The sequence below is a fragment of the Nuphar pumila genome, chromosome 6 (genome assembly GCF_984573655.1).
Source record: "Nuphar pumila chromosome 6, dmNupPumi1.hap1.1, whole genome shotgun sequence".
NCBI classification, from domain to species: Eukaryota; Viridiplantae; Streptophyta; class Magnoliopsida; order Nymphaeales; family Nymphaeaceae; genus Nuphar; species Nuphar pumila.
The window spans coordinates 122,368,804-122,389,151 of record NC_143254.1 but is presented as its reverse complement, the minus strand read 5'-3'; the positions used below and the strand labels follow the sequence as shown (position 1 = coordinate 122,389,151).

General features: G+C 33.7%; 1 protein-coding gene across 2 annotated transcripts in view; it reads left to right on the top strand.

Moving 5' to 3' along the window:
- The window catches only part of LOC149835996 (uncharacterized), a 74,013-nt gene extending 66,087 nt beyond the window's left edge, over positions 1–7,926 (top strand). For both annotated transcript variants that reach the window (XM_090008900.1, XM_090008899.1), the window contains 2 exons: positions 7,247–7,368; positions 7,440–7,926. In XM_090008900.1, the coding sequence (XP_089865026.1) occupies positions 7,247–7,368; positions 7,440–7,541 (224 nt within the window). In that variant the 3' untranslated portion in view covers positions 7,542–7,926. The remainder of the gene's footprint in view (positions 1–7,246; positions 7,369–7,439) is intronic.
- The last annotated feature ends 12,422 nt before the right edge of the window (positions 7,927–20,348 follow it).

The following is a 20,348-nucleotide window of genomic DNA, read 5'->3' as shown; positions in this document are numbered from 1 at the left end:
GGCTCCCGAAGTTGATGGCGACTTGAGTAGAATTTGTAGTGCTTCGGATAGTTGAGCAAGGGAGAAGGACTCTTTCCCTTTCATTGTCTCCTCCTTCTTTTGTGGGATTTCTTCAATAATAGCAACTTTACCTTTTGGAGGTTCATTTATCTTTGGACAATTAGGTCTTATATGACCCGGTTCTTGACAATGATGGCAAATGGCTTTCCTATAATTGCCATTATAGTTATTTTGCCTCCCAAAGTGTGGAGGCTTATATGCTTTCATATGATTGCCGGGTTTAGACACGGCAAGAACTTCATCTCCTCCTTTAATCATGCCAAGACGTGTTTCTTCTTGGCATATTTCGGCTATGGCATCTTTCAATGGAAGTGGTTTGGATCTATGAAGGAGGGAGGACCTAACTTGTTCATATTCGGGCCTAAGCCCATGTAAAAATTGGAAAAAGTGTTCTTTCTCCATTTGTTCTCTCCTCATTTCAACATCTTCACTTGATACCCATTTGGGTTCAAGAAGGGATAGCTCATCCCACAAAGGGCCAAGAGTGCTATAGTAATCTCTTACACTCATTTCACCTTGCTTAATGGTAAGAATTTTTTCTTGGATGAAGAATTGACGAGCAAGGTCTTTTTGGGTATACATAGCTTTCATAAAGAACCATGCTTCATTTGCTAGGCGGAATTTAGCAATGTTGGCGCAAATCTTTAACTCCACGTTGTTCATGAACCATGCAAGAATTTTTGCATGCTTACTTTCCCAATCTTCTACCTTGGATTGGTGATCTTCAATAGCTTTTATGCGAGCATTTCCTTCTAGAGCTTTTTCTTGATCACCATCAATTTTCGTAAGTTGAAGTTGAGGTTCCCTAATGGTGCCCATAACGTATCCCCAAAGCTTTTTACCTTTGAGGTTGTTCTCCATGGCGGCGGCCCACATCATGTAGTTAGTACCATTGAGCTTGAAGGAGAGATCAATCTTTTGTTCTCCTTCCATTATATAATCAAGAATGGAGGACAAACAAAGATAGATAAAACAAGACAACTAGCAATATGAATCAAGAGCACAACCCTGGCTCTGATACCATGTAATGAAATATGCGGAAAAGAAATGTATGTCCTACAATGGACATTCACACATAGAAATCAAAGAACAAGTCCAAAAGAAGACATACACAAAAGCCAATAATGGCTAGAAAGCATAAAATCTTATAAATGCACAAAAGGGCTTGAAGAAGCCACACTTTACAAAGGGGGAGACCCCACTTATTTATAGGCAAGAGAGGAGTGAGGGAGAGTTAGAGAAAAGCAAGAGAGAGGGACCATTGGGAGTCCCAACAAGGAGTCGTTGGGCTCCCAACGGTCACAATTGTGACCGTTGGGGGCCCAACGACTCTTTGTTGGGGCCCCCAATGGCTGTGCATTAAATGCACAAAAAAGAAATAAAAAGAACAAAAAAGAAAAAGGAAAAAAATAGAAAAAGGAAAAAAGAAGAAAAGGAAAAAGTCTAAAATGCCTCTATTGGGCGAGATTACAAAACTACCCCTTATCGGGTAGTGAATGAGAACTATATATATATATATATATATATATATATATATATATATATATATATATATATATATATATATATATATATATATATAAATATAGGTATTACATATATTTTAACACGTGGGGCTGAAACACATGACCCTTGCTCCTTTCTCCCATATTGTTTCTTTCTCTCTTCTCTCTCACATTGTGTGGCTGCAGGGAACGATCTTCACACCATTTCTATCAATAATGTGCTTGAATTCTTATTGGAAAAGGCATGGTGCATCAGAGATAATGTCCCTATATCCTAGAACAAAATAGAGTGGCAAAACGGAAAAATAGACATATCTTGGAAAGTACTAGAGCTTTGTTGTTTAATAGTGGGATGCCCAATGAGTTCTGGGCAGAAGTTGTGGGAGTTGCAGTCTATTTGATAAATTGGAAGCCCTCTAAGGTCATTGTGAAGGATTCTCCATATAAAAGTTGCTTGGCAGGGAACTTGAGTATAATTTGTTGAGAGTTTTTGGCAGTACTTGCTTTGTGTTTGTTCATTCTCGATAGAGATCTATGTAGTCAAAAGCTCCGACTAGGCACCGACTAGTCTGCCTAGTCGGTCTAGGAGTAAGTAAAACACCTAGGCTTTGCAATTCCTAGGTGGGTACCTTAAAAGGTACTAATTTTGCTAACTAGACATCGACTAAGGTGCCTAGTCGGCGACTAAGCTGCCTCTGCCTAGGCACTGAGGCTGTTTAGCCATTTATTATTCATATATATATATATATATATATATATTGTTATGTTTTTGTATATATTATAATTATATATTTGTGTGTGTTTGCGTGGTTTGTTCTTTGAAATCATGAAAATGTGCTTAGTTATTATATATATATATGTGTGTGTGTGTGTGTGTGTGTGTGTGTGTGTGTGTGTGTGTGTGTGTGTGTGTGTGTGTGTGTGTGTGTGTGTGTTACTTTGCTTTTGGGATTTTTTTTTGTGAAACATTGAAAGCGTGCACAGTTAATTTTAATTGATTATGTTTTATATATATGTGTGTTACTTTGTTTCTAATGAATTTTTCTATAAAAGCTTGAAAGCATGTTCATTACTATGAATTATGTAATATGTTATTTATATATATATATATATGTGTGTGTGTGTGTGTGTGCTTCTGTGAAAGGTTGAAAGCATATTTTGTTAATTATACTGAATATGTTATGAATAATTGAATTATATATATATGTATGTGTGTGTGCAACTATTTATATATATGTATATTCCAGTTATGTATATTAAATATTAATATATTTTGTGAAAGCATGTGTAATTTTGTACTTGTGTAATGAAAATATCTTATTAGTAAAAGAATTAAACATATTTTTATGTATATTTTGTGTACTTTTTTATATTTTAATTGGGATACCGACTAGTCCCGCCTAGTACTCGACTAGTCTTTTTAGAGGTCAACCTACTAGGTACCACCTAGCGCTTTTGACTATATAGATAGAGAGATTGGTTTCTCCCAAGTCAGTTAAATGTTATTTTATTGGATACCTTGAAGGATAGAATGTTTACAAATGTTGTGATCCTATAAGTAAGAAAGTTTGAACCTCTAGACATTTAGAATTCTTGGAATACATGCCATATTACAAGAGCAATTATCAAGGTAAGAGTTCTGAGTTTACTTTTTCCTTGTACCCTTCTCAGAAGATTTAAAGATATGGATAAGGAATGGGCTACTTACTGTAGAAGACTGTGAAGTGTCCCTTCTTGAGCAACATGATCAGGATGGTGAACCTTCATCAGAGCGAAGTCCTAATGCTTCATAGATTGATCCTAACGAGCAAGGATCTGTGTCTCCTCTCATTCCTCAAATGTGTATTTTTTCTCGTCCCTCTATTCCTCCTACTCGGTTTGTCTCTTATGAATCCTTTTGAGCTATGATTTAGTCTTATTATGAACCCAAATCCTATGTTGAACTTGTTTTAGAGTCTGAGTGGCTGAAGACCATGTTTGAAGAGTTTGCGGCATTGGAGAGAATGAAAGCCTGAGAACAAGTTAGACTGCCAAAAAAGGAAGAATTTGGTCGGATGCAAATGGGTGTATAAGACATGGTTGTAAGTATCATATCGTTATCCGTATCGGTCAGGCCTAAAGTAACATTGTATCGTATCGTAAATTTTTAATAAAAAATTTTCAAAAATTCTAAAAAATTTAGAAAAATCAGAAAAAAATAGAAAAAATTCTAAAAAATTAATATCACATAAAACAATGATGAATTACACAAAATACAACCATAAAATCACATATGAAGGCAACTACATAATTTAAAATTTAAATTAATAACAAACCATGCAACTGATAACTGACAATGTAAGTAAAAGGCAACTGCATAATTTAAATTTTGAACACAATTAAAGCCTTAACTAACAATATTAAATTCACATCCAAGTCATACTAAAATGTCATAAGTTATAACTAAACTAGTAAGAGTTTATGATAACTAAAAATATTACATTTAACTAACTTCTTAATGTCAATCTTCATCACTAAAGTTCTAAACTATAATGATCGTAAAACTAAACTATCTTCTAGAGCCTATTTGCCAAACATTAGGACAATATTTCCTCAATGTTACATCCAACTGCCGCGCGATGATCTCTTTATCTTCAGCCATTCTTTTGACAATTGGGTCATCATCATCATCTTCAGAAACTGGAACAATAGTTGGAAGTCCTTCATCTTTGCATTTTTGCAAAATTCTTCTTTGAAATTCTTTTAGTTCAGCAATAACATCAGCACGAAATGTGACAGGAATAGATAGAGAATTACATAGGCGTACATTTTAATCTTTAATTGCAATATGCTGCTTAAATCTATGCAGTCCATCTCTAATAATAGCATCACAAAATAGACATATCAAATTCAATGGTGACCCTAGTCGTGGTACGTCATCAATGCTTCTGTAGTATTGCCATGCAGAATCGTCTTTATGACATGAACGTGAAGAGTTTGAAGACGACATCGAAGGACCTAAAATAAAACATAACCAATTAAAAAACTCAATAAGAAGTATCAGACACACCTTTCCCAAAAATACTCAATAAGAAGCAAAGAATAGGGATTTGTACGTTAACCCACTTCCTTGAGTGAAAAATAATAGAAATGCACTCTTGATAAAACCGCAAAGGCCCTCTCACTTGTGCATGAATCGGCCCCCAAATCTCATAGAACCTAGGGTGTGTAGGTTCTCTTCTAACTGACTATAGACATATGGAGAACTCGGCCCTCAAGAGGCCTTTTAAACCTAAAATGAAAAAAGACAACTCTTGGCCTTTTTTATTTGCGTCGATATTGTATCATACGATGCACACTGTATCGTATCATACATAGGTGTATCGTACGATATACCAAATACGGGTGTGATACACACTTGTATTGCAAAACCCAAAAGTAATGATACGCATCATACCGTATTGTATGATTCGTACAACCATGGTATTAGGTAAAAACTTGAGCGGATGGATTAACATAAAGGTATAAAGCGCATCTTGTGACACAAGGGTACAATCAGCAGTATTGGGATAGATTTTGTTGAGACTTTTGTTCTGTAGCACACATGACTACCATCAGAACCTTGTGGCAGTGGGAGCAATTAGGAGATGGAACGTATGGCAGTTAAATGTTAAAAATGCTTTTTTAACTGGAAGAAGTGTATACAGAGTGGCCTCAGGGAATTGTTGATAAAGAAGGCGGAGTATGCAAACTAAAGATGGTTTTCTATGGCTTGAGCTTCAAGAGGTTTGACAAATTCAGTTCAACAATTGTGAGATTGGGGTTCAAGTAAAACTTTCATGATCCGGTTCTATTTGTAGCATCTTCTACATGAGGTTAGTGTATCCTTTTGTTGTATGTGAATGATATGATTATTGCGGGAGATAAGATTATGATCAAGAATGTGAAGTATTAGTTGGTAGAAAGTTTTGAGATGAAAGACTTGGGAAAGCTATAATACTTTTTGGCACTTAAAGTTGCATACTCGGAGGAAGGGTATTTGTTAACTCAATATAAATATGCAATAGACTTAATTAGCATGGCTAGATTGGCAAATGACTAGAAGCAAGTACATACTCCCATGAAAGCAAACTACTTGTGAACTATATATAGGCAGTTAGTAGGGAGCTTAATTTACTCGACTATTTTGTGGCTAGATATCACTCTTGTTCTTCTGCTTCATCTGCCTTAGAGCTTAGAGCTTATTGTGATGCCAATTTTGAAGGAGTATCCCACTACATGCATTCCACGGTTTCCACCATTGGGTTTTGTATATTTCTTGGAGACTCTTTGATACCGTGGAAGAGTAAGAAACAACAAAGAGTTGCACTCTCCACAACAAAGGTAGAATACCATAACAACTCAAATAATTGTGATTTTATTTCAAAAGAACATGTTGCAAGATGTAATCCACAGTGTTAGATTGAATAGGAAGGAGGTTGTTGACCTAGTTGATAATTAGTGTACACCTGTTAATTGCCTCTCTCTCTCTCTCTCTCTCTCTCTCTCTCTCTCTCTCTCTATATATATATATATATATATATATATAACAGTGGACGAACATTTCATCCACTGTTATCAGACAAACGTCCGCCACTGGATTTGTGAAAAACAACCTTTAGCGGCGGTCATGACAGCGCTAAAGTTCATTTTTTCAGCCAGACAATTGGCAGTGATTGTGACCGCCACTAATTTTCCCAAATTAACATTCGACGTACAGCATAGGTGATGTGGCTAAGATGGCTATTGGGAGACATTGGTGTGTTATTGAGAATGCAGATAATCAAAGTGTTATTCACGTAGCTAAAAATCTTGAATTCCATGAGAGAACTAAGCACATTGAGATAGATTGCCACTTCACTCGGAAAGCTTACTTGGATAGAAGCATCTCTTTGTCATATATTGGGACAAGTTAGATGGAGGATTGTTTCACCAAAAATTTGCCCTTAAAAGACATTTCAACCATTTCTCTTCATACTTTAATGATTATGTTCTCATCATCCCAAGTTTGAGGGGGAGTATTGTGAAATATAATCCATGTATTATAGTTATTGTGTGCTGCCCTCTTATCCCATGTACATGTGTTTATTCTTGAGGGGCACTCTTGTATTCTTGAGATAGCTATTGCACAATTTGCATCTACTAAAATGTAGAATGTAGATCCTGCCTTTCCTGTTGTCAGCAGGCAAGGCAACTTGCCTGTTGTCAGCAGGCAGGGCAGCTTGCCTGTTGTCAAAGGGTCAAGTGGCAAGGTTCTTAAAATTGAAATGCTGTTATGCAACTACGGTAAACTACAAATTGTTTGTCCATGCACTGAAGTATTTTCTGGTTAGTGTATCAAAATTCCAAATTTCAAGCTGGAGAAAGAGTTCCTTCTATTGTCAGTGACATTTTAGATGTATTATCTAATAGTCATCTTGTTAATAGTTATTGATTATCAATAATTAGAGGTGTTTCTATGTGAGATCTGGGTCAGGTATCTGCTAACTACAAACTGTTCAGTTGTTCTTCCCTACCAGATCCAACTAGCTTTTCACAAGGGGCCAGATATGATAAATTATGCTAAAATCTTAACTGAACTTGATTACATACCTGTTCATAATGGTGTTAGCAAGTATTTTGTTCCCTGGATTTTACTCTCTCACAAGTAGCCTTAATTTCAGCATCTGAGGAAGACTGGAACAGGCTATTACTTAATGGTCTTAAAGTTGGAAAAGGAGATATTCCACCTGAGGATTTCTATGCTGTCATCAAGAAAAGGATTGAAAGAACACTGATCCGAACAGTGAGTTGCTTTTGGATTTTCCTATATATCTCCTTTATTATCTGACTTTTTTTTCTCAATACTTGTTTCAGGAGGGAGGTTCCTACCAGCAGCGTGTATTGACCGAATACCTTAGAGGCATCCAATCAAGATCTGAAGATATTGTCAAAGTCCTTGAAGGACAACAAACATGAGTAATTTCTTTTATCAGAAAATATACAAAAAGCAAATTGGTGTGAGGAATTGTTGGCATGATGGCATACCGTAGGCTTCCAATTATGTGGATTTAAGGAGCATCAATGAGCTAATTAGGCTAGTATCATTCTTTATAGAGGTCACATCTCTTGTAAGTTATAACTGCTGCCATGCTTCCTGCCAAAGCAAAGGCAAGCTTGTGAGAATGTTGATCATGATACAATAAGCTCCAATCAATAGAACACATTCTGTAACATATAAAAAACATGAGAAAGTTAAACTATTCAAGAGGTTCTTGTAAGCCCATTGCTTCTGCCGGTGGGAACCTGGAAGGCATTCTCCTTTATCCTGAGATCAGTCTAAACAAACGCCTTTTATCTCTGTTATTTGTTTTCTTTTTCTTATTGGAATACTTTCTTCCAGTATCTCCTAGCTATTCTTGAAGGGGATGATGCAGTATGCCCAAAAATGTGCTTATTTGAATCAACCAGGGCCCAAGTCAAAAATTTTGTAACTTGGATTTAAGCATTGAAAATAGGGAAATGTAGCAGGTGTGTTTTGTTGAATCTGAACTTGTATATGTATTCACAGTTGTTTATTTACCATGAAACATGCTTTGGATCAAATCAATTTACCAAAAAAAATTTAAAAAAAAAAATCATCAATTTTTTTAGCACAATATCAGCCATCGATTTTTTACCCCTCTAAAAAACCGTGCATGAAAAATACCTAATTGAATGCATGCTATCTGCTAAGTAGACTAGGATAAACCATAGTCACAAATATGGTATTTGCTACATCTTGGCGAGGTATAATATTGAGATATTATAGGTTTTTCAATAAATCTCAAGAAAATCTTGGGACTTGAAAAATAAAACAAAAATAAATAAAATAAAAAAATCACTCTTTCCTTTTTTCATTCCCTTCTCTTTCTTTCCTTCCCTTTTCCTTTTTCTTTTCTCTTTCTTTTTTCAGAAAATGACCATATTGTACTATATGCATGTTTCCTAAAATGCCCCACAATTTTTTAATCCATCTTGTGCTCAAAATAGCAAATCCTTAACTTTTTTAGGACCTTTTTACTCTTCGCACATGCGAACCTATTGAGGTTCATGCAATATATAAGTACATTGTCTTGATCTTACAATGTCTCACTTAAAAGTACCTTTGTACAATGTTTTTGCATGCCTCATGAAGTTTGCATAACCAAATTTGTGAACCTCTTATATTGCATACTTTCACAAATATCGTACTACCTTTGCATATATAGTACAACATTCGTGAGCTACATTGTGAATCTCTTGATCCTCAAGGAGGTCCACAAATGTACGAGAACGTTTACATATTATTATTTGTGAATGTCCTCGACCTTTGCACTCAGTGCGACATTCATGAGCTATCATGTGAACTTCCTTTAAGTAATTGATCCTCAAGGAGGTCCACAAATGTGTGAGGACATTCACATATTACTATTTGCGAATGTCCTAGACCCTCACACTCATGTCGATCTTCACAAATAATATACTACCTTGGCATATATAGTATGACATTCACAAGCTACCATGCAAATCTTCTTTTAAGTAAATGACCCTAAGGAGGCCTGTAAATACCATAAAAATCCATATATTTTTGTGAATATTCTTGACTTTCGCACTTTTATACGAAGATCGCAGATATGGTATTACTTTTGTAAATATTGTACAACCTTCACAAAGAATGCTTGTGAATCACCTTGAACAAAATTCTCTTCAATGAGATCCACAAATATGTGATGACATACGCAATTTTTTAGCACACAAATTTTTATACATTCACATGCTTGTTGAATTCTATGTAAAGTTGTAGTTTTTTCTTTTTTTATTGTTTTTTAAAAGAACCCTAACCATTTTCTCTTTCCCCTTGTTGAGATTCTTGTGAAATCTTTTTGCTCCATTCTAACGAGGTTGAGGTATCCTCATCAACTTATTTGGTTAGGTTGACATATGAGTTTTATACAAACAATATATACATATTATTTTATTTTATTCTAAATTTTTTTCTTTTTTTATAGATATGAACATTTAATAGCCTTACAATATTTGTGTTTTGTTATTGTTATGGATATTTTATGTATGTTTTCATGTATTTATTTAATATTTGGCATCAGATTTACCATTTAGGGTTTAATATGTTTAAGGTTTTTTTTCATATATATATATATATATATATATGTGTGTGTGTGTGTGTGTGTGTGTGTGTGTGTGTGTGTGTGTTGGTATTGTAGATGATTTATGCTTGTTTGCTTGATTTTTATTTAATATTTGATGGTTTTGTTATAGATATATGCATATTTTTTATTTCATTTGAAACTTTTTTCTTTTTTATAGATATGAGGATTTAATAACCTTATTGTATGTGTATTTGGTTGTTATTGTGGATGTTTTATATATGTTTTATTTAACATTTGACACCAGATTTATTGTTTAGGCTTTACTATATTTAGGGTTTTTTATAGATATATTTATTTGTTGGTGTTGTAGATGATTTATTTTATTTATGTGTTATTTATTTAATATTTTATGTTTTTTTATAGATATATGTATATTTTTTTAGTTTATTCCAAACATTTTTTTTATAGATATGAGCATTTAATAGCCTTGCAATATTTGTGTTTGGTTGTTGTTGTGGATGTTTTATGTATGTTTCTTTGTGTTTTATTTAATATTTGACACTCTATTTATGATTTAAGGTTTTTTCATAGATATATTTATTTGTTAGTGTTGTAGATGATTCATAATAATATGTTGTGTGGTTGGTGTAAGTAGTTAATAATTGACTCTAAATGGATTAAAGTACACTACCATAGCATTGATCATCCTACTTGGGATCTATACTAGTCTCCAAAAATAGTAGCTTTAAAGAATTTATGACTTTGATATCTCATCAAACAAGATATGTGAAAGAGTTAATGAGCATTTAATATAGTTACTCCTAAATTAGGTAGCTAATATATGGATAAATGTTTTGAACGATGATGATGTAGAGACTATGTTATTTAGTGGCAATGTTTACTTAGTTTCTCGCCAAGTTAAACAAGTTGTTGCTTTCGAAGATAAACAAGAAGCAGTTGATAAAGTGAATGATGGGAATCACGTGGAGAATCTGCATCTATTTTAAGCACCATCTATTGAGCTCAGTCATTTGGCGAACATCCAATTGTCCCAAATAGTGAGTAATATTGATGTCCCAAACATTTAGTTTAGGCATGTGGAGAGCATACAATTACTCAGACCAATTAGGGATATAGATGTTCAATGTACAGACAATGAAGAACTTGCATGAACAATGGATATTGTATATGATCAGAGGATCTGCAGAAGATGTGCAACAACGTGGGCAAAAAAATTCTAATCTCTATCGCAATAATTTGGATGACATGCAGCCTTCGAGAGCAGATGACATAGCTAGGTACATGTTGTTGGACTTTGTAATATATGTTTGAGATGTATGTGATGGTAGAAGTGTTATTTTTATGATTAATCTTAAAAGTTGAAAATACGAGAATATTGCATGTATGAAAGCAAAGAAAGTAATAGATACAATGAATTTTGATTTAGTTTGTGTAACCGAACAATGAATTAATCCTTGTTGTCATCAGGTTGATAGTAGAGAATTAAATGATATTACTGATGATGACTATAATATGCTGAATGAGCTGGACCAAGACACTGATTACATGAGACATGGTGGATGAAAATGATGCACAAATGGAAATTTAAAAGTCGAACCCTTGGTATGTTGTATAAGTTATATGAGAATTTATTGGGCATTAGATCTATTTTATGTTTTTATACTAATGAGACGTAGTTGAACAAGTTTTCGTTCAATGGATTCTAATACAATGAAGAGTAATTAAAAATCATTAAAGTGAGACATCTCAATTATATGACAAGTTACGTAACGAAAACTTAATGATTGAGAACCTTTCCAGCAACTAACAACATGTTCAAACGATCGGGAAATTGTGTTTGGCTGAATGTTTAATGATCTTTAACACTTACGTGAGTTTTTTAAAGATCATGTCATTAAGAATAACTATAATGTAAAATTCGTTCAGAGCTACACTAACAGATTCATTGTCGTATGCATGAAAAAGAACTCGTAGACTACAGTTGATTTCTCCTAGAAGATCCATTGCACAACGGTTTGTAAAACAATATTCTTTCAAGTGAAGAAGTATGAAAGTGAGCATACATGTGGTGGATCATTGGCCAACCTTCTAGTGAAAAAAGTGTCTTTCAAGTGAATTTCAGGTGTTATTCACAAACACCTGCATAATAACCCAAAGATGACTCAAAGAGAAATCATTAATGACATTACTCATGAGAAAGGTGTGCAGATAACTTACAAACAAGCATAGTGTGGATGAGAACGCACGAGGAAGAAGCTATATGGTTCATTCAAAGAGTCTTTCAGGATGCTTCTCTCATATTTGGATCATTTGATGAAGGATAACCTCTTAATATTTTGTCCATGCATCGATGGTATATCCAGACTAATAATAAATATTGATTTAAGTACTTGTTCTTAATATTTCATCTATGCATTGATGAGTTTTTTAAAGGATTCCTTGTAGTTCTTATGATATATGACACATTTCTAAAAGAAAAATGCATGAGTATATTATTTTCGGCTCATAATATTCATCCTTGTGGTGAGATGCTTTCGATAGCATTTGTAGTTGTAGATTAGGAGTCAAAGAATTCATGAGCGTGGTTTTTGAAGCATCTAAAGAAAGAACTTATATGTTTCAACGAGTTTAGAGAGAGAAGAGTATTGACAGTTATCTCATATAGCAATGTAGGGCTAAAGTATGTTGTCCTCACACATGGGCTAGTTGTCATGTTGAATATTACATGAAGCACTTGACAGAGAACTTTGCTAAAAAGTTTGGTTCACCACTTAGTGCACTTTGATGGAGTGCAGCTCGAGCAACCGTAAAACAATAGTATAATTTTTTTAAAAGTTTAGGAGCAAGATGAAGTTGCATATCATTATATTGCCATTGACGTGGATCTGAAATATTGGGATAATAGTCACTTTCTAGCCAGAAGATATGAGTATTTAATGTCTAATATAGCATATCGCTTCAATTCGTGGATTCTCCACATACATGACAAGCTCTTAGTGCTTCTTATTGAGAGGCTTCGTCTTATGCTAATAAAAAATTTTAAGAAAAAAAACTATCAGAAAGAAAATATCAGGCATTGTGGTTCCTGAGGTAAAATAAAAATAGCGGCACTTAAGAGAAATACACAACAACTACGTGTGCAAGTAGTGCATTACTATCAACATCGGTACGAAGCCCACGTCCGATCTCACGGTTAGAGTGTTGATATTGAGAAGCAGTTATGCTCTTGTGAAGAGTGACAAGATAGTGGGATTTCATATAAACATGCGACCACATGCATTTTGTATGAGGGCAAGCTATTAGAGGATTATTGTGATAAGTTCTTCAGAGTTGAATCGTATCGAGCTGCATATAATACATTTTTATTCCTTCCAATGGTAGATAATGTCTCACACAATGCTCCATCGACTCTTATTCTTGTCTATCCACCAAAAGTGACTCATAAATCAATGCAACCTAAGATGAAGAGATAGAAACCATAACACAAGAATATTGTGTCATACAAGTGCAGTGTATGTGGTGAGGTTTGCCATAATAAGTGGAAACACGAATAACAGTATGTTGGAGTACCTCTTGTTACAAAATATATATTTGTTAAGAGCTAATGAATTGCTTCTATGTATTTATTTAGAGTGTTTTAATGAACTGTTCCAATGTCTTAATTCACAATGTATGCACGTAAAGGTAAATATGACAGTAGAAAGGGAACCAAACCCCCACCCCAACCAATAATTCAATTGTGATATGATGTATAATGAACCAAGTTATTTATGTATACAATTAATGGTACTGACATGTACATGTTTATATTCATTTTCAACTCATCATGATAACAAGTTTGGTGAGAACCAGGAAGATGGGCAACAACCGGAAGAGTTGAACGAGCATGATTTGTATATTGAAACTATGTTGAGCAGTGACATAAGTGTTAGTTTTTCATATTTTTTTATTTGTTTGTTACGTTTTGTATGTAAACTCTTTAATTTAACATGAATGTATTACATACTGTGAATTTATGTAGCATCTACAGATATTCATAGAAAAACTCCAAAAATATCATAAACAGGACATGGTTGGTGGATCAAAACCGCCAAAAATTATTGATCTTACCCTTTATTTCTCGTTCAGTACATAAAGCAATAGTCCGCATGTTTGTTGTCGACTAATAAAAAGTAACAGCTCAGTAGGGTTAAAGTCCAATTATATTGCTTTAATTTAAAGATACTTTTTTTTATCGGTCTGACATGTTATTTTTGAGGGATAGATCTTTTAAGTAAAATCTGAATGTGCATTCGGATATGTTTAATTGGATTATTTTTGGATTCAGATCAACATTGTAAGTTGGATATGAAGTTGACTTCATTCAAAATCTGGCATGATTACATTTTCTACGTTTAAATAACTTGTTTTTGTTTTTTGGATCTAGTATTACGACAAGTATTTTGGGTTTGGATTCAACCTTACTGTCTCAAATCTGATTTGGATTCGAATCCACTGTTTATATTTTGAATTTGGATTCAGATCTAGCAAGATTTGACTCGAATTCAACCCAATAAAACCCCTAGACCCAATGGCCAATGAGCATAGCTCAAATCTAATAGACCAACATTGTCCCCTGGTCATCAATCAAGGCGGGTCCAGTTTGCCATCACACATGAGAGCCAAATGGTTCAACCTTAGTGGATGGCCAGGATAACCCCGGTGGCACCCCAAGGAACATCAGAACCATTAAGGGCAGTTTGGTCGTGCATCGTAGGGACACCACGACTGCTTGGAACGTGGTTGCTAACAATCATTGGACGTAACAGACGTGCAGAACGTCGCTCACCGCATCCTTAATCTAAGTTCAATATTGATCCACCCCCTGTTATGCGGAGAATAGGGACGAGGAACGGTGTTGAGACAAAAAAATTCAAGCAGAGGGGGTCTCTCTCTCTCTCTCTCTCTCTCTCTCTCTCTCTCTCTCTCTCTCTCTCTCTCTCTCTCTCTCTCCACATACACATTTTCTTCTTTCCTCCCCTTCTTGTTCGTTCCTCTCTCTCCTCCCTTCTTCTTCGTTCTTTGTTCTTGTTCTTCTTGGGTTTTTTATTTGATTAGTTTTTTTATCATTAATTAGGATTTTTTTATTTTCATTGTTTAAGATTTTTTTATTTGATTTTTATTGATTAAGGGTTTTTTCTTTGATTTTCATTGATTAGGGCTTTGAATCAAATATCATTAATTAGGGATTTAGATATTTAATTTTATTATGATATTTTTTCCTCTTTTATTAGGGTTTTGAATCAAATTTTTATATTTAATTTTATTAGGATTTGAATTAGGAATTTTTATATTAAATTTTATGGTTTCTTTGGTTTTATCATTTATTTTTCTTGTAGTTTAGGGGGGTTGGGGTTTATTTATGATTTATTTTTTTGTATTTTAGGGTTTTATGATTTATTTATGTTTTTTGTATTTGTATATAAAAAATATGAATTCTTATTTTTTTTCTCAAATTACTCAAAATATAAAAAACAATTTGTATTTGGGTCCAGTTTAAGATCCATATTTGAGGCTAAAATCTATATTTTTTTGATAAACTTTCATAATTAAATTCAATATGACACTGATTAAAGTATTTATATTTATATTTATATATATGACTTTTTATTTTTTTCTCAAATTACTTAAATTTTAAACATTTTTTTGTTTTTAGATCCAATTTGAATCCTATATCTGTAAACACCCAAATTTTTCAGAATACCCAAAACCCCAGAAAGTCCATTTGTCGTACCCTACGAAAGCACACCTGAGGTGTCGTCCAAACCCTAGGTCTTGTCCTGAGATTATACACTATGTGTTATCCTCCTTGTTCATGCCATTATCACTCGGGATAGGCCATCGCTCCCCTTTGATAAGGCATCCTGGCATGTTCTAAGTGGGGGAAGGCATAGACCCTATTGTCCCACCCCTGTGTGTCCTAGCCAAGGCTAGGCATGGCACCCTAGGAGTGTCATTCTTTCCTGGGATGGCACCCTAGGTTTGGCCATCTATTGCATCCCCATGTCCAAGTTGCCCTATCTTGGGATGGCCCTTCATGTAATGCCTAGAGAATTTAACCTTTGAAAAACATGTGAAAATTAAAACTTTTTTTTATTAAAAGCGTAAGCGAAAACCTTTTTAAACTTGGGTTCAAAACCCAGGCAGGTTACATTCTATACTATAACAATAAGAGTAGATTTAATATATTCAAATTCAGCTCCTAGAAAAGAAAAATGACTAGCTCTCAATGTCACTGCAACATCTTGCATCCACTACACAGCTATGCATCACACTTCACCTGAAAACCCATAAAAAGGGTCAGACTCGTGAAAGACTTGTAGGTCTAGAACAGAACACATAGTGATTGTACAAAACTAATATATATCACATTTTCATGATATAAATCAATCAAATAAATATAATGCATTCATTTACAAAGTGACTAAGTAGGCGTGATGTGTCATTTACTATATATTTCACTCATAATCTATTATCGATAAGGTTATGATTTCAAGTTCAACATATAATTATGCTACATTGAAACATGCAAAGCCAAATTCATATTTTTCTATAATGGTCATCTCTGAAAGTTCATATGATCATCACAATCCACCATAACTAATATATTTAACATGTTCATCATCATAAAGATTTTTCGTATCTTGAAAACAAGTCCCCAATTGGATTACCTGGTCTTGGACATGCATATCTTTAGAGAGATTTTACCGCTCTAACCGAATTACCTAATCTTGGACATGTTTGTCCTCACAAAGATTTACTGTGCTAGTCGGGTGACCTAATCTTAGACATGTACATTCTCACAGAGAATGTTCTTTGATGAATTATTCCTCAATCGATTACCTACTCTTGGAACTTTATCAAGTACATTATATCATCATACATGCATAAACACAATTAACCATTCATAGGGTCAATGGTCACCCATTCGGGCACATTCATATATCAATTAACAAAGCACAAGATTATTGGTCGCAACATTGAGGCACAAACACATATCAATTCAAATGATCATACACAAGGTCATGAGCCACCTGTCTAGACTCAATTAATCAGTCGATTTCATATCAAAAGAAATTATCACATATTTCATTTCTATTGTGATGTAATTTAATCATTTCATACATGTATCACATCATCTAGCAGCATATCATAATATCGTATTTCATAATATTCATATATTCATAAATTGAACATCGAAACATGTGCACAAAAATCCAAAACATGCATATTTGATATGTCGAATCAATTACATTTTATAACATGTGTATATAATTTTGAATATTCATATTTAATTCCAAACATATGTATTTTACAATACGAGGTACATAAACCTTAACACATCTGAATATATACCTATATTCGTGAAACCACGCATGCAAACATTTGTATATATTTTATTTGTAAAACAATGCATGTGAGCATCTATTTAACTTAATTTAAATCATGCATTAGAATCGCACAAATACAAGAGTTAGTATAAATTTACCTTACCTCAAAATCAATGCAGCTTTACAATAAAAAATCCTAAAAATGACAAACTTCTTCAATAGTGAGCTATCACACTTGAGAGCTACCCCAATTTCGTAGATTTAGAGCGAGCCTAATTAGATGTCACCTTTCAAAATTGTGAAAAGAAATAGCTCTTTTACTCCAAAAAAAAATGGTACCATGGGGAGGAGAGAAAGAGAGAGAAGATGAATGAGATATGAAAAAAGAGAAGGTGAAAGCCATTTTATAGGTAAGAGAGGAAGAGAAAATAGATAATGAAAACCATGGGTTAGAAAACAAGGGGTGAAAACCATGGGTTTTAAAATAAGGGGTAAAAACCATGGAGTTTGAGCTTTGGTTTGGATTTGATAAGACTCATTCGGGTCTTATCAAATCCAACCCATTATGTATATATACTTATATATATTTTTAATATATTATATATTATATATTATATTTAATATAATTCTTTTGGGTCCCGAATGGACTCAAATCATTTTTACTTTAGTAAGATTCATTTGGGTCTCAAATGAATCCAAATCCCTACTTAATTTTTGTGAGATCCATTTCGGTCTTTATAAATCCAAATCATCATTTAGTATTAGTGAGATCCATGTCTCAAATGGATCCAAAATCATGTTTACCTTTATGAGATCCGTTTGGGTCTTTAGCAGATCTAAATCCTTAGCAAGACCTATTTGGGTCTCGGATGAATCTAAAATTCTTTTATATCTGGTTTAAACCCCAATACGGGTCTAAACTCTTCCCAAAACCATTTGGGTTGACCCAAATTATTCAAAGATCTAAATATGGATAACTTAAGATCAAATAAATCCATTGTGCTTATTCGGACAGCTCAAACTTGCATCAGTGTGGGTTGATCACCTTGGAATTCTACTAAGATCCAAATCCAAATACCTTATAAAAAACTCATAAATCCTAATTAAATTTGCTAATTAATAATAATTTATCGTAAATAAGAATAACTTGATAAATAATTGAAATTCATCAATATACACTGGCATTCAAATAGGTAAAACCCTCTATATTTTATTAAAATATTTAATAAAAATTTTGGATATTACATCCTACACTTCTTAAAGAATTTTGTTCACAAAATACCCACACAAGGGTTATTCGAACAAACTGTGGTAACTAACAAAATCTTATCTAGGTTCTACATATCACATAAGGTTTTAAATAGCACATCATAACAAAATAATTGTTAGTTCAATTAAAACATACTTACAGAGTGGTGCTGATTGTTGGACGTGTCATGATACCAGATGTAATACCAACAAATTTTTTAGGTTTTTTAATAAAATAAAAGAAGAAATTACTAGGGTTTTGAATAACGTATCTTGATCTGGATCTCAGTGAAGATCAAATAGAAACAACTAGGTTCGAAATATCCAATTAGAACACACAAAATCCACTAGACCTAAACTACTCAGTTTGGATCTTGGGGGAGATCCAATTTGAATCAACCCATATGATTGGGATTGGATCTAGTTAGTAGACCCAATTCAAATTAGTTCTAATTATGTTTGGACCTAGAAGAAGATTTGATCTCAAAATAAATCTAGATGGGTTTTTAAAACTTTGGATCCATGGTATACGGATCTTCGAATGATTCAGGTCAACCCAAATGCATTCAGTAAGGTTTAGACCCATATTGGGAGTTGAACCAGATATAAGAGAGTTTTGGATCCGTTTGAGACCCCAAATGGGTCTCAATAAGGATTTGGATTCATAGGAGACCCCAAACGGATCTTCAAAAGGTAAATAAGATTTTAGATCCATTCGAAGACCCAAATAGATTTCACTGAGGTAAAAATGGTTTGAATCTATTTGAGACCCAAATAGATATCATTCAAGATAAATGAGATTTGGATTCATTTGAAGACCCAAATGGATCTCGTTAAGTAAAATGAAATTTGAATCCGTTTGGAGATTCAAATGGATCCCACTAAGTAACATGAAAATGTTGGATCCACTTTGAGACCCAATTGGATCCCATTAAGTAAATAGGGTTTTTGAATCCATATGAGACCCAAATGGATTCTATTAAAGTAAAATGAAATTATGGATTCATTAGGAGACCTAAATGGATTCCACTTAAAATAAATAGGGTTTGGGCCAACTTAGACCCAAATGAATCATATATAGGATTTAGATTTAATGAGACCCAAATGGGTCCCACCAAATCCAAACCCAACAACATATCCTCTCAATAGATAGATTAGGGTTGGATCCCATTCGAATCCAACCCAAGGCACAAATACCCACCCCATCACCTCTCACATCTTCCATTAAAGATGTACTTATACCTATAGCCCTCTACCTACACCTATAGCCCCCTACCTACTACCTACTTTCTTAATGGTGGTCCTTACATACTACTCCCTATTTTCTTTTTTTCTCACCTACCCACTCTGCCTATAAAATGGCTTTCACTCTCACTCTTTTTCATATCTCACTCTCTCAAGTATCTTCTCCTCTCCTTGGTGCCGATTTTCTTAGAATAAAAGAGGTCATTCTTTTTATAATTTTGAAAATAGCCTCTAATTATGCTCACTCTAAATCCACGAAATTGGGGTAGCTCTTAAGTATGAAAGCTCACTATTTAAGAAGTTTGTCATTTTTAGGGTTTTCATAATCTTCAAACAAGGTAGGGAAAATCTATATTAACTCTAGTGTTTGTTCGATTCTAATGCATGCATGTGAGTATACATGAAATTATGGGATTTAAATATACATGCTTCAAAGTTCAATTTATGAACATATAAATACTATAAAATACTATATTATGATATAATCTCTAATGTGATGCATATATTAAATGATTGAATTACATTACGATAAAAATGAAATATGTAACGGTTACTTTTGACATGAGATCAACTGATTGATCGAGCCTAGACAGGTTGGTCCTGACCTTGTGTATGATCATCTAAATTGATATGTGTTAGTGTCCCAAAGTAGTGGTTGATAATCTTTTATTTGGCTAATTGAATGTGCATTATATTTTTTCAATTAAAATATATCACATATGTATACCATAAGTAATGTATATCGTGGATATCTAATTAAATGGATTATGTTA